Source organism: Rhincodon typus, chromosome 36 (genome assembly GCF_021869965.1).
Source record: "Rhincodon typus isolate 14 chromosome 36, sRhiTyp1.1, whole genome shotgun sequence".
Lineage (NCBI taxonomy): Eukaryota > Metazoa > Chordata > Chondrichthyes > Orectolobiformes > Rhincodontidae > Rhincodon > Rhincodon typus.
In genome coordinates this window covers 18,932,792-18,946,048 of record NC_063367.1, presented here as the reverse complement: position 1 = coordinate 18,946,048, position 13,257 = coordinate 18,932,792, and the positions used below count along the sequence as shown (strand labels likewise).

The window sequence follows — 13,257 nt, the reverse complement described above, 5'->3', positions numbered from 1 at the left end:
GAGGGGGGAGGGGAGGGGGAGTGAGGGGTCGGGGGGCGAGAATGAGGGGGGCGGGAGGGTGGGAGAGCGAGGGGGGCGGGAGAGCGGGGGGAAGGGGGGTGTGAGAGTGAGAGAGGGCAAGAAATTGTTATAAATTTTTAAAAAAAGGGCAAGAAATATTTCTATTTCCAGCATGCCTGCGAGTGGAAAATATCTTCACATCCAAACTGCGGTCACCCTATCGTCTAGACAAGTACTGCAGCCAAAGCGTGCACAGCAGGATCCCAGTAAGGAGATGGGTGAACAGTCCAGCTATTTTCTGGTGGTGCTGGCTGCAGGGGTAAAGTAGTTTGGGACTGAATTCCGCTGGTGTCTAAACAGCACTTTGCACTGCAGATGCAATAGAGTCAGAGAAGTTGACAATATAGGAGCTACATGAGGCAGCCAGCAGGGAGGGAGTTTAAAACAGTGAGGAGCCAAGTGATCTGGACCTGCACCAAGCTCAGGACCTAGAATGAGGTGCAACCCCACAATATTTTAAAGTGATGTGCCAAAAGCAGGAAGGGAGATGGGAGAAAAACCCTTTTTCACCCAGTGAGTAGTTTCGGGTATGAAACACATGGTCTGGAAAATGTGGAAGCAGGTTCATTGGGGCATTGGATGATTATTTGAATAGACATAGAGTGTGAGGGTATGGGGAAAAATTGGCACTAGGTAATAGTGCTCACTTGATGTATAGACAGGGTGGTTAAAAAGGTGTTTAGCATGCTCGCCTTCATTGCTCAATCCTTTGAGTATAGGAGTTGGGACGTAACGTTGAGGTTATACAGAACATTGGGGAGGCCTCTTCTGGAGTATTGTGCCCAGTTCTTGTCACCCAGTTACAGGAAGGATATTATTAAGCTGGAGAGGATTCAGAGAAGATTTACCAGGATGTTGCCAGGTATGGAAAGTTTAAGTTATAAGGAAAGGCTGGATAGGCTGGGACTGTTTTCACTGGAGTATAGGAGGTTGAGAAGTGACCTTATAGAAGTTTATAAAATCATGAGTGGTATAGATAGAGTTAATGGTAATTGTCTTTCCCTAGGATGGGTAGTTTCAAGACTAGAGGGCACATTTTTAAGGTGAGAGGAGAGAGATTTAAAAAAAGGCATGAAGGCAAATATTTTACACAGAGGGTGGTTCGTGTGTGGAATGAACTTCCTGAGGAAATGGTGGATGTGGGCACAATTACAATATTTAAAAGACATTTGGATAAGTACATGAATAGGAAAGGTTGGGAGGGATATGGGCCAGGAGCAGGCAGGTGGGACCAGTTTAGTTTGGGATTATGTTCAACATGAACTGGTTGGACCAAAGGGTCTCTTTCTGTGCTACTGCAGGTGTGATGGGCCCAATGATCATCTTCTGCCCCATGACAATTCTGGGATTCTATGTTCGACTATAAAACACGGTGCTCAATCCTGAGGTCGCGCTCATTTGCAAGGAGAAATGAATGGTGGAGCAAATGTACAGAACACATCCCGGGTTTTACTTAAGATAGTAGGAACAGCCGATGCTGGAGAATCTGAGATAACAAGGTGTAGAGCTGGATGAACATAGCAGGCCAAGCAGCATCAGAGGAGCAGGAAAGCTGACGTTTCGGGTCTGGACCCTTCTTCAGAAATGGGGGAGGAGAAGGGGATTCTGAAATAAATAAGGAAGTGGTGGTGCGGGGGGGGGAGGTGGATGGAAGGTGGATAAAGGAATGGAGAGGAGACGGACAGGTCAAGGAGACAGGGATGGAGCCAGTAAAAGTGAGTGCAGGTGGGGAGTTAGGGTGGGGGTTGGTCAGTCCAAGGAAGACGGAGAGGTCAAGGAGGCGGGGATGAGGTTGGTAGGTAGGAGATCGGGGTGGGGGTTGGTCAGTGAGGTTTTACTCACTCCACTACCGGTGGCCACGCGCGCAACGACCTGGGTCCTCAGTTCTGGAATTCTCTTCCGGCCCCCGTCAAGATGCTTCTTAAAATCTACCTCTTTGACCAAGCTTTTGCCTTTCTTTGGGACTCAGTATCAGAAGATACTCGATAATATTCCAAGGTGGAACACCTTGAAATGCTTTTACTAAATTATAGGGTGCTTTATAAATGCAAGTTGGTGTTAAAACTGACAAGATACTTGCCCCTGGCTTTATTCACTCATTGTAAATCCACCTCAATTCCACCCAACAAAGCATTGCAATAAGGAGAGTGTGGGTAGACTATAATTCAATACCGAAACTGGCCCACATTAAACAGAGCTCGCCTGGAAACGTTATAGGCTCAGCTCTGTACAAAATGACCTTTTATAATATATATTCATTTATTACCTGCCATCATTTTTTGGGCTTCATAAGGTTCCATGTAGCCATCATTCTCAGTCACTTTCTCCTGTCCAACCTGGGTCACACCAGACTGCTTAGCATCGAATGGATCAGCGTAGTCTTCGAGAATAATGACCTGTCAGCGGGCACAAATTAAAACACAAAAGAGACACATTATACACTCAGCGCTCGTTGAATGCGTAATTGTTTCTGTAATGTGTTAAAAATCTGTATTCCACGGCCTGTGGGCACCAGGAACTGAGAGTCTCTCAATAAAGTAGAGAGAGAAGCTTCGTAAAAGGTGACAAATTGCAATGTGTAAATAAAGTTGAGGTCGAACATTTGATACCAACACACATACGTGGCAAGAGTGAACTGGCAGATAATCGTTAATTTCTCTCACAAGTACACAGGGAATAAAATAGGTGACAGCAGATTCATCACCATGGGTACCATCTTTCTCATTCTTTCAATGCTGCCTACCTTATTCTGTCACCTTAACTGTCATCCTCAGGCTTGGGAAATGTTCAAGTTCTACGTCTTGGTCGGGTGGTCCATCAACAGATCAGGTAGTGGGCACTACAAAACCCCAGGCTATCTGGCTCTGATCAGAATCAGTAACTCCTCCCTGATCTCAGTGCCCACATATGCTTGTTTCTCAGCCTGGGAAGCAACTGACAGTCAGGATAACGGGTCAGTTCTCTTCTTCAGTTCCTAAACCCCAGAGGCGTTCAGCCCAATTACAAAATACCCGACATCTAACTGAAATCCGGTGCTTCTAAACTCAAACAGCTCGAGAGTCTGGACAATGCAAGTGAGAAAACTGCGTTCGAGGAGAGGAGGGAACCTAGTGAAGAGAAAGGGAAGTGCTGAAAGAAAACAACGTACTGTCAAAGTTTTCATTTTGCACTCATCAGGACTGAATTGCAAGAATGCCAAATCATAAAGGGAACAACAATTTATCCTGGATGAGAAGAGACTGCTGAATGGTTGGCAAGTGCAATCTGAATGCAGAGTGATGCCTTGAAGAATAGCCCTCTTCTCATTCAGTACAAAGTGTTATCACTTACATGTTTGGTATCCTTGTGATTTTGTCCTGGTGTTTGCATGACAAAGACATTTTGACAGCATGTATCTTTTTCCAGCAATTGTCAATTTCTGTAAAACCAAGTGGCTGATAAGAGAAATGGTTCATTGATGGGGTTTTGTCAGCTCATTGCACAACAAAGAAAGCTGGTTAAAGGAAAGACACACACAGGTACAGACTGAGAGCATCTCAAACCTACGTTTGCACAGGCAGGGTCACGACCTGTAGGGTGTTCCTGAGAATTAAATTCAGAAGCTTTCCGAACACAGGGCGTAGGGTCCAAACTGCATAAAACAGGACGAGTGATGAGACAGCTGGAAGGTGGAGAGGAGAAGTCAGGAAATTTCATTTTCCAGCCACAGGAAGGAAAACACCCAGCGTTTGCTGGCTGGAAAAGCAAACCCCACTCCTACACTGATTCCCTTTCAGTTTTCGGCAGGAGGTTAAGGGCAAAAAAAAGGCACTGATTGTATTTTGCCCATTTACTCCTGTCCCTGCTTGGCAAACTGAACTTTGCTGCATTGTCTCGCCCACCCAGCCCTGAAGATTTTGTCTATATTTTGGGGAAATGGGCTGAGGATGCCACCGACATTTCTCAAATAGAGAGAGCTACAGTGGATGAGTATTCCCAAGGCCTGGGCCAACGATCAGGAGACACTTAAACAACTTTCACAGTACAAGAATTTAAATTTAATTAAATGTGGAATTAATAAAAGGCAGTGACAATGAAACGACTGTAGAGGCGTAAAAACCTGTCTGGTTCATCGATATCCTTTGAGGAGGGAAATCTGTTTTCCATACTTGGTCTGACCTATACATGATGGCATTCTCATAGCAATATGACTGTCTCTTAACTGCCCTCTGAAATGTCTAAGAAATCCACTTGTATTGGACATCAAAACCAGCACGGCTTCAGCGTGAACTTCTGGTCTCGAAATGAATTCCTAGAAGGGAGGTCCCACCATGGCTCAGCACTGAAGAAAGACTGTAATGTTTGAACTTTCAGTTTTGTTTGTTTATTTTCCACTTAAAACTGAGAAGGCCTGCAATGTGTAACTTTTAACCTTATTTCGTATGTTTTACACCATACTATAATTACAGCAACCTTTAACTTTTAACTGTGTTCTTTCTTTCTAACTTTTTCTCAAGATTCTGTGGCCAGGTACTTTTCCCAAGATGTGTGGCGACATTATACAATATTCACTGTACGCCTATACGTCAGAACATGTGGTAATAAAATCAAAATCAAATCAAAACAAGCTATTAGGAATCACACCAACCTGCTGACCCTCAAGGGCTATTAAGGAAAGTTATCAGGTGCTAGCCTGGCTAGGGATTCCCACATCTCATAAATGAATTGAAAAAAACTGAAGGTGCCACAAAAACAAAATATGGCAGATCTTGGAAATCTAATTTCCACTCTTCCGTCATCATTATCTCTGACTCTCTCCTTCCCTCTGATTCTCTCCAGCTCTGTTTCTGTGGAGCAGTGGTCAATGAATATTGGTGCCAAGCCCCTCCACCCCCATCACCTTGACACAGTGACATTGTTATCTATCTCCACCAACTCTGTCTGATCTATTAAGCTGTTTGTTCTGTGACTCCAGCCTGAAGGGACGAAGCCGGCAGACTATTGATTATGGATGGATAGGACTCAGCCCAGTCACACCCTCACACACCACTCCCAGCAAGAATTAAACATCGAATACACTGACCTGGTCAGAGCCCAGGGCCATCATTCTGCCTTGTGCGCCAAATAGCGCCCACACTAACTGAACTGCAGCAAGGTAGGCATCCTTCCCAGTTCATGCCAACTCAAGCAGGGCGGCAACTGAGCTGATGCCCTTCAGTGGGTCTGTGTGGAGTTAGCACATTCTCCCCGTGTCTGCGTGGGTTTTCTCCGGGTGCTTCAGTTTCCTCCCACAGTCCAATGATGTGTAGGTTAGGGTGGATTGGCCATGTTAAATTGCCCATAGTATCCAGGGATGTGCCGGCTAGGTGGGTTAGCCATGGGAAATGCAGAGTCACAGGAACAGGGTGGAATGCCCTTTGGCGGGTTGGTGCAGACTTGATGGGCTGATTGGCCTGTTTCCACAGCATAGGGTTCTATGAAAGGATTCTATCCTCTATGACAGTGGTTAAGTGATAGCTGCCTCACGCGAGATCGGTAATTGTGGGTTAATGATCCTTTGGCTGTTTGCTACATTAAAGACTCTTACACAGCTGCTTGTTTTTTTATTGTTGAGGCTTAAAGTCCCACTCCAGCACATAACTGAGGCTGGGTCTCTGCTGAAGTGCTGCGGGAGTGCTGCATTGTTGCTGTTCTTCAGATAAGAAAGGAAACCTAGGCCCTACCTGGGCTTGAAGAGATCTCACACCTGCTTTCAGAAGAGGAGGGACACTCTGGTAATCCCTGGTAAATATATTCACCCATTACCCAACATCCCTGCTGGTCATTTCACACTGCTTCTGCTTGTGGGAGCTTCCTGTTCGCAAATTGATCGCTGCATTGCTCATGAAAGGATGCGTCAAAATACTCGGCCAACCGTAAAAGTGCGTTGTGGTGTTCAGCGAGTGTAAAAGGCGCTATCTAAATGCAAGACATTTCATTCATTCTAAACCAGGAAGGTGAAAATAAAACACATAGATGCTACCAGGTCTGGGGGTTATCCAGGTCGGGTTCAGCCCTTGCCCCTCACTCCCAGTACCCACTGTCACCACTCACCCGGGCCAAATGCCCAGGCCTTGTGGAGACTTAGCCAACCCTCCACACCCTGGGGGCCCCCAGCAAAACATATCAAACATCGAGCAGGGGTGAAGGAACAATCAACCCTTTGTCAGCCGGGGTCCCCCTGGGAACAGGGTGAGGTGGGGGGAGTGGGCCATTAACTGACTGAAAAGCCAGTTTAGGAACACATGCCCGCAGCTCTGGAGAGAGAAAGAAATTGGATATGTCAGCCAATGTGTCAATCGCTGTTAGCTGCCGAGATGAGCTTTTGTCTTGTGAGCGTGTGCGGGGGGCGGGGGAGTAATATCAATTACAGCCCGTCAATCACAAGCAATCTCAGGGACAAGTCGGAATACTCCTCCAGCATGTCAACTGAGCCACAGATTCAAACTCTCCCTGGGCTCTCCCTCTGTTACGTTCAGACATTGACAGATCCCCACGGTGTATTTCCACACGCTTGAGCTCTGCTCTCTACGATACTTTTTAGACTAACTTCACTTGTCTGGCCAGTGTCAGTCCAGTCACACAGCTTTGACAGTCCCAGTGAGCCAAGGAACCGCACTCAAAATCAGCCAGTTTCCAGCTCCCAGTTAAACACACACACACAGGCACAGACAGAGACAGAGAGACAGGGGTGGGGTGGGGTGAGTGAGAACAGAGACAGAGAGGGACAGAGACAGGAGAGAGAGGGACAGAGATGGGAGAGAGGGACAGAGACAAGAGAGCCAGTGGGGCAGAGAGTGAGAGACAGAGACAGAGTCTCTCTCAGAGCTCTCTTTCTCTCAGAGAGGGACACAGTCAGAAAGGGGGGGACAGAGTTACAGAAAGAAACAGACCAACAGACACAGTCAGAATGGGAGGGATAGTCAGAGAGAGAAAAGGGAGAGAGGAAGGGGGCAGAAACTCAGAGAGGGAGGGGGAGACAGACAGAAAGAGGCAGAGAAGCACAGAGAGAGGGGAAGGAGGAAGAGGTTAAACAGGGACAGATGGGGAGAGAGAGAGAGAGACATACACACACACAGATATACAGAATGAGAGACACAGAGAGAGAGAGAGAGAGAAACAGAGACACACAAAGAGCAAAAATAGACACACAAATACAAGGAGAGAGAGAGGGGGTTGCAAACATGCACAAACAAACATAGGATCTGCCTATTCACATGAAACACACACAAAGACACCAAGACACACACACTGTGCATCAGAATGAGAATAATATCACCGAGAAATTGAAACATCTAACTCTGATGTCTGAACGAGACCTTTCAATTTCTGGAGCAAAAAGATTGTTTCTTTTTCACATTTTGAAAACACATTCTTCTATGATCATAAATAATCAAAATTAGTTTGTGCTGCGATTTTCCTCTCCCTGTCTACATCGACATGGCCCTCTCCAATTCGGTTTGTATTTCTTCATTTGTGGTTCATTCTTACACACATTGTCTGTGCTTTCCATCCCCCCTCTCTCCCTGTTATTCTGCCTCTCTATCTGTAGATCAACATCTATCACTGTGACTCCAATCTTGGGTTTCTCTCTTTAACACTTTCCGACATCTAAATAATTAATGTTTGTCCCATGCCCCTTTTCTCGGAGTCTGCACTTCTGTCTCATATATCCCAACTGCCTCAATTGTGATGCTTGCAGAGTTGAACAGCCCATCCACATTCACTCTCAGAAAACACTGTAATGGATGCCCGCAGACACTGCAGTTTAAGTGCCCACTGAACTAGACCCCAACAAGGAGCTGACAGGTAGAGAGATGAACGAAGAAGGGGGAATATTAAACTGGGTTGGTATAGCCACTGCCTTGAGCACTCTCAGTGCCTTTGACTGAGCTTCCCAGTCTCTAGAGTACCTGCTGCAGGGGCTGAGAGAATGACAGCACTATCTGCAGCAGCTTTAAACAAGTGGCAATCGTCTTGAGCAGGTTACACAGAGATCAGGCAATTTCCTTATTGGTTAAAGCCTGCCACATTAACAAAACATATTATTCCAGAGGATCAACAGGAAGGAGGACTATCCCCAGATTAAACACACACCGACTATTACTAGGCCAAGACACCCACCTTCACAAAATTTCACTCGATCCCTAAACCTTTGCAAAGTGGTGGGGGAAGGGAGGGGGGAGGTGGAGGAATCATGGATGTTGGAAGGAGGTGGTGAGAGGTGAGGGGATTTGGGATCCCCAAGTCTCTGTAGAAACAAAGACATGGTAGACTCCGATCCTCCCCATCCTAGATTCTCTTTCTCAATAGATTATCTCTCTCTCTCTTTCTCAAATCCAGCCTGGGATTTTCTTCTTTTATTATTTCACAAGATGCCAGCATCACTAGCAAGGCTGGCATTTGTTGCCTGTCCCTAATTGCCCTTGAAGGGAGTGCCTTGCTCAGCCAGTTCAGAGTCAGCCACATTGCTGTGGGTCTGGAGACAAGTGTAGGCCAGACCAGGTATGGTTGGCAGTTTCCTTCCCTAAAAGACATGTTGGAACCAGATGGGGTTTTCTGAATAATTGATGATAGAGTCGCCATCACTGGCACTCACTTGTTATTCCTGGTTTTATTAACTGAATGAAAATTCCACAATTTTTTTTTACCAATTTAACCTATTTTTCCAATCAACCTGTTCAGAGATGTTATTACACACCTCTGGAGCAGGTGGGAATTGAGCCTAGGCCTCGCAGTCCAGGGGTAGGGATACTAACACTGCGCAATGAGCGGGCCAATAAACTGTCATGGTCAGATTTGAACACAAGTTCTCAATGTATTAGGCTTTGTGTCTGGATTACCAGGCCAGTGATATTACCATGACACCACCATCTCCTACGTTACAGTGTCTGGGTAGACCGTCTCTGATGTGGGACTGCACATGCAGTGTGGAAGAGGAGGACTGCTTGCCAAGTGTCTCCCTCAGAGGAAGCTGATGAGGCACAGCAAGAGATGCCCCAAGCTTCAGAGTAATACAGAATGCCTGAAATGGAACAAAAGCAGAAAGTGCTGGCGAAACTCAGCAGGTCTGGCAGCATCTGTGGATAGTGGAACAGAGTTAATGTTTTGAGTCCGCAGAACCCGAGATCCTGAAATGGAGTACTTTTAAAGAAAGCACATTGCACCAGATCGCTTACAGAAACAGACAAAAGTATTCTCTGGTGCAGTATCATGCTAAAAGTTCTCCTGGGTTCAGACTCTGCATCAGCTCATGTCAAAGAGTCATGCAGCACAGAAACAGACCCTTTGGTCCAACCAATCCATGCCGACCATAATCCCAGACTAAACTAGTCCCACCTGCCTGCGTTTGGCCCATATTCCTCCAAACATTTCATATTCATGAACTTATCTAAATGTCTTTTAAATGTTCTAACTGTATCTGCATCCATCACTTCCTCTGGAAGTTCATTTCACACATGAACCACTGTGCAAAATAAAAAATTGCCCCTACATCTTTTTTAAAATCTTACTCCTCTCACCTTAAAAATATGCCCCCTAGTTTTGAAATCCCCTATCCTAGGGAAAAGACACCTGCCATTCATCTTTTCTGTACCCCTCATGATTTTATAAACCTCTGTAAGGTTGCCTCTCAACCTCCTATGCTCCAGTGAAAAAAGTCCCAGCCTATCCAGCATCTCCTTATAACTCAAACCCTCCATTCCCAGCAACATCCCGGTAAATCTCTTCTGAACACTCTCCAGATTAATATCCTTCCTATAACAAGGCGACCAGAACTGGACACAGTACTCAAGAAGAGGCCTCACCAAAGTTTTGTACAACCTCAATGTAACATCCCAACTCCTATGCTCAAAGGTCTGAGCAATGAAGTCAGGCATGCTAACTGCCTTCTCAACCATCAATCTCTATGTGATGTAAATGTTAAACAAAGGCAGCATGTGAAGACTGGACTCAGCACCACTACTGGAGACAAGGGACAGGTTTGGCCAGATGATACCCTCGGTAAGGCTCAGTTGGCAGTGCACATGCAACATTCCAAGGGCACAAACAGAATCAATGCCTCCCAGAATCATCGTGCACTTAAGAACCAACACTTGGGTACGTGGGCTGTGCAGCAAGACCACAGGGGGAGAGAAAGAGGAGGCACTGAATGATGAAATAGATGTGTTAGAATGAGTCAGGCGCCAGAGGGAATTATATCCTGATGTAATGTGAATTATGGTTGGAATTGTGTGACACAGCATACTGGGTTCATATAGTCAGACTCCAAATATAGTCCAACATTACAAAAAATGACTTCCATCTACATAGCACCTTTCACAGTGGTGGTACTTCCCCAAAGTGCTTTGAATTCCTTTCATGGCTCTAAAGTCAGGAACTGTAGCAGCGAAAATATGCACAGCAAGATCCAACAAACAGCAAGCTGATAACAACCGCACATACTTTTCTTCCCTGTTGTTGGTTTGATGGAAACAGCACTGACCATGATACCAGGGAGAACACCCTGGGGTTGGATACAGAGCAAGGCTCCCTCAAGTCTCACCTACGTGTCTCAGCCCTAATATAGGGAGAGTGTGATCTGCAGTATGCACGTTCATGGTGACCACCCTGTGAAACATTGTTCAAAATCCCTACAATGTGGGTAAAATGCAGTCACTTAAATCTTTGATCTCAGCATCAAAGTGTGCAATAAACTGGGACCATTGGCAGCTTTGTATTGGATCCTGCTCTTTTCCAGGGATTGGAGAGGCCAGACAGGCAAAGCCTCTGTCCATCCCACACACACCACACCCCCCACCCCCACCCATCCCAGACTGTGGGCTCCAATAGTCTGGATGGCAGAGAACCCAAGGACTTTTAGTTTCAAAACTCCTCATTGACTGAGGGCCCTGACTGTTTACCATGGCCACACGTAGCTCACAGCTGACACAGAGGCTAGTGTAGCCCACAGTGACTTCACAGGCTCAGATCTGAGGGGTTCTCTGCTCCAGTACTGCAGTCAGCGAGATTTACTCATCTGTCCATCACATGTACCATTTACCAGGGGTCATATATTACTCCCACTGCACAACGGGTCGATATCCTCAAGCAGAAATGCTCACAGCCAGACTAGAACCAACAGTGTCACAAGCTGGATGTGATGAACAGTTAGCTCACTCCCCAAGGAATTGGAGACAGGAGGCTGTGACAAACCAATAAGGCCACTTGTAATTATATTAGTCACCAAGATCCCAGCAAGGAAACAGATTGCACACTCACATGCTAAAGTGTTAATCAAGCTGGCTTGACATTACCCTGGTGAAGACATGCAAATCATTCTACATCCAATACACCGAGCTCAGCCAACAGATCCAATGCCACTGTAGCAAGAGATCTGCCTGACCCCTCCCGTAACTCTACACTGTGCTGCTCTATAGTTCTCCTGATCCTGGGGAGATATTTGTACAATGCCAAACACTTTCTTTCAAAAAAAAGAACATTTCACTGCCGGAGGGCCTATGGATGGTCAACATGCTGGCTCAGGAAATGCAAACAGCAATTCTGGCTCTCAACACCTTCATCAGAAATGGACTCTCTTGTCTCATACACTCCCTTCACATTACAGCTCAGGGGGATGGGAGCAGAGCAGAATACATGACAAAGTGCCAATGGTCCCAGTTTATTGCACACTTTGATGCTGGGATCAAAGGTTTAAGTGACTGCATTTCACCCTCATTCCAGGGATTTCAAAAGTGTTTCACAGAGTGGTCACTAGGAACATGTATGCTACAGACCCCACTGTCTCTATATTAGGGCTGAGACATGCAAGAAGCTTTATTCTGTATCTAACTCCTGTGCTGTCCCTGTCCTGGGAGTGTTTGATGGAGGACAGTGTAGAGAGAGCTTTACTCTGTATCTAACCTCGTGCTGTCCCTGTCCTGGGAGTGTTTGATGTGGGACTGTGTCGAGGGTACTCTATTTTTGGTTTTAACGAGACTAGCAAGATCTTTATTTTCTTTATTAAAGGAGTAGAGGTAGCTTTACTCTAGAACAATGCTGTCTCTGTCCTGGCAATGTTTGATGGGTACAGTGTAGAAGGACTTCACTCTGTTTCTAACCCTGTGTTGCATCTGCCTGGAGAGATTTGATGGAATTGTGTTGAGGGAGTACTGATGTTAGCTACTGAACTACTGACAGTATCACGGCCTTTTCCTGCTTTGTATTTCCTGGCAGCAGTCACAGGATAGCAGGTCAGGATTGGGCACCCTGGCTAACAGACTGGCTGTCTGTCACCTTGGGAACATTCCAACCAAACATAATATCCCCAAGGCAGGTGCAGTCCCCAGTGAAAACAGCCAATTCAAAACAGACAGGGTCAGGACAGGAGAATCGAAATCCTGATTGCTCCTTGTCTCTGTGGCTTGACAGGAGGCTGGGGTGTAACAACAGTGAGAGTTAGACTGCTCTGTAAGAACCAGATGCAATCATACTCACTGTGAGTGAACTCCCTGATGGATGCTAAATCGTGATATACAGCATTCTGTTTTTCTGTGCTTCAGTTATAACATGCACAGTCAAATCAGAACTTATTTTTACAGCAAGGTTGGTGTGCCAAAACAATGTTCTGTTTGAATAAAGTTTCTATAGTCCGCAAAGGGCCAACTGCCTATCTCTGCTTTGCAGGGAGTTTAATCACTCAGCTGCAACTGAACACAAGGGGTGAGGACACACCCAATGGCACTGCCCAGACTGGTGCCAAGTCTACCAGCAGAAGGAGGGTCCAGCTTTGATCCTTCGGTTGTGTCTAGTTTGTTGTTCTCGGTGTGGCACACAGCCAAAAGACACAATCGGCTTCAGCATTTCTGCTATGGTCGGGCAAATTTCCCACAATGCTATTGGAATTGATTGATGGAGATAGTGTTGAGGGGGCTTCACTTTATATCTAACCCCGTGCTGTCCCTGTGCTTGGAGTGTTTGATAGGGACAGTGTTTTATTCATTCACAGGATTTGGGAGTTGCTGGCTATGCCAGCATTTATTGTCCATCCTTAATTCCCCAGAAGACGGTTAAGAGTCATCCACATTGCTGTGGCTCTGGACTCCATGTAGGCCAGATCAGGTAAGGATGGCACTTTCCTTCCCCAAAGGTAGAAGAAGTTTTACAGTGCATCTAACCCTGTGCTGTCCCTGTCCTGGGAGT

The 13,257-nt window shown here is 46.1% G+C and overlaps 1 protein-coding gene across 2 annotated transcripts in view; it reads right to left on the bottom strand.

The window, feature by feature from the left end:
- zgc:158464 (uncharacterized protein LOC791139 homolog) overlaps positions 1-13,257 on the bottom strand; it is a 135,850-nt gene that overhangs the window by 113,923 nt on the left and 8,670 nt on the right. For both annotated transcript variants that reach the window (XM_048617145.1, XM_048617144.1), the window contains exon 2: positions 2,327-2,456. In XM_048617145.1, the coding sequence (XP_048473102.1) occupies positions 2,327-2,456 (130 nt within the window). The remainder of the gene's footprint in view (positions 1-2,326; positions 2,457-13,257) is intronic.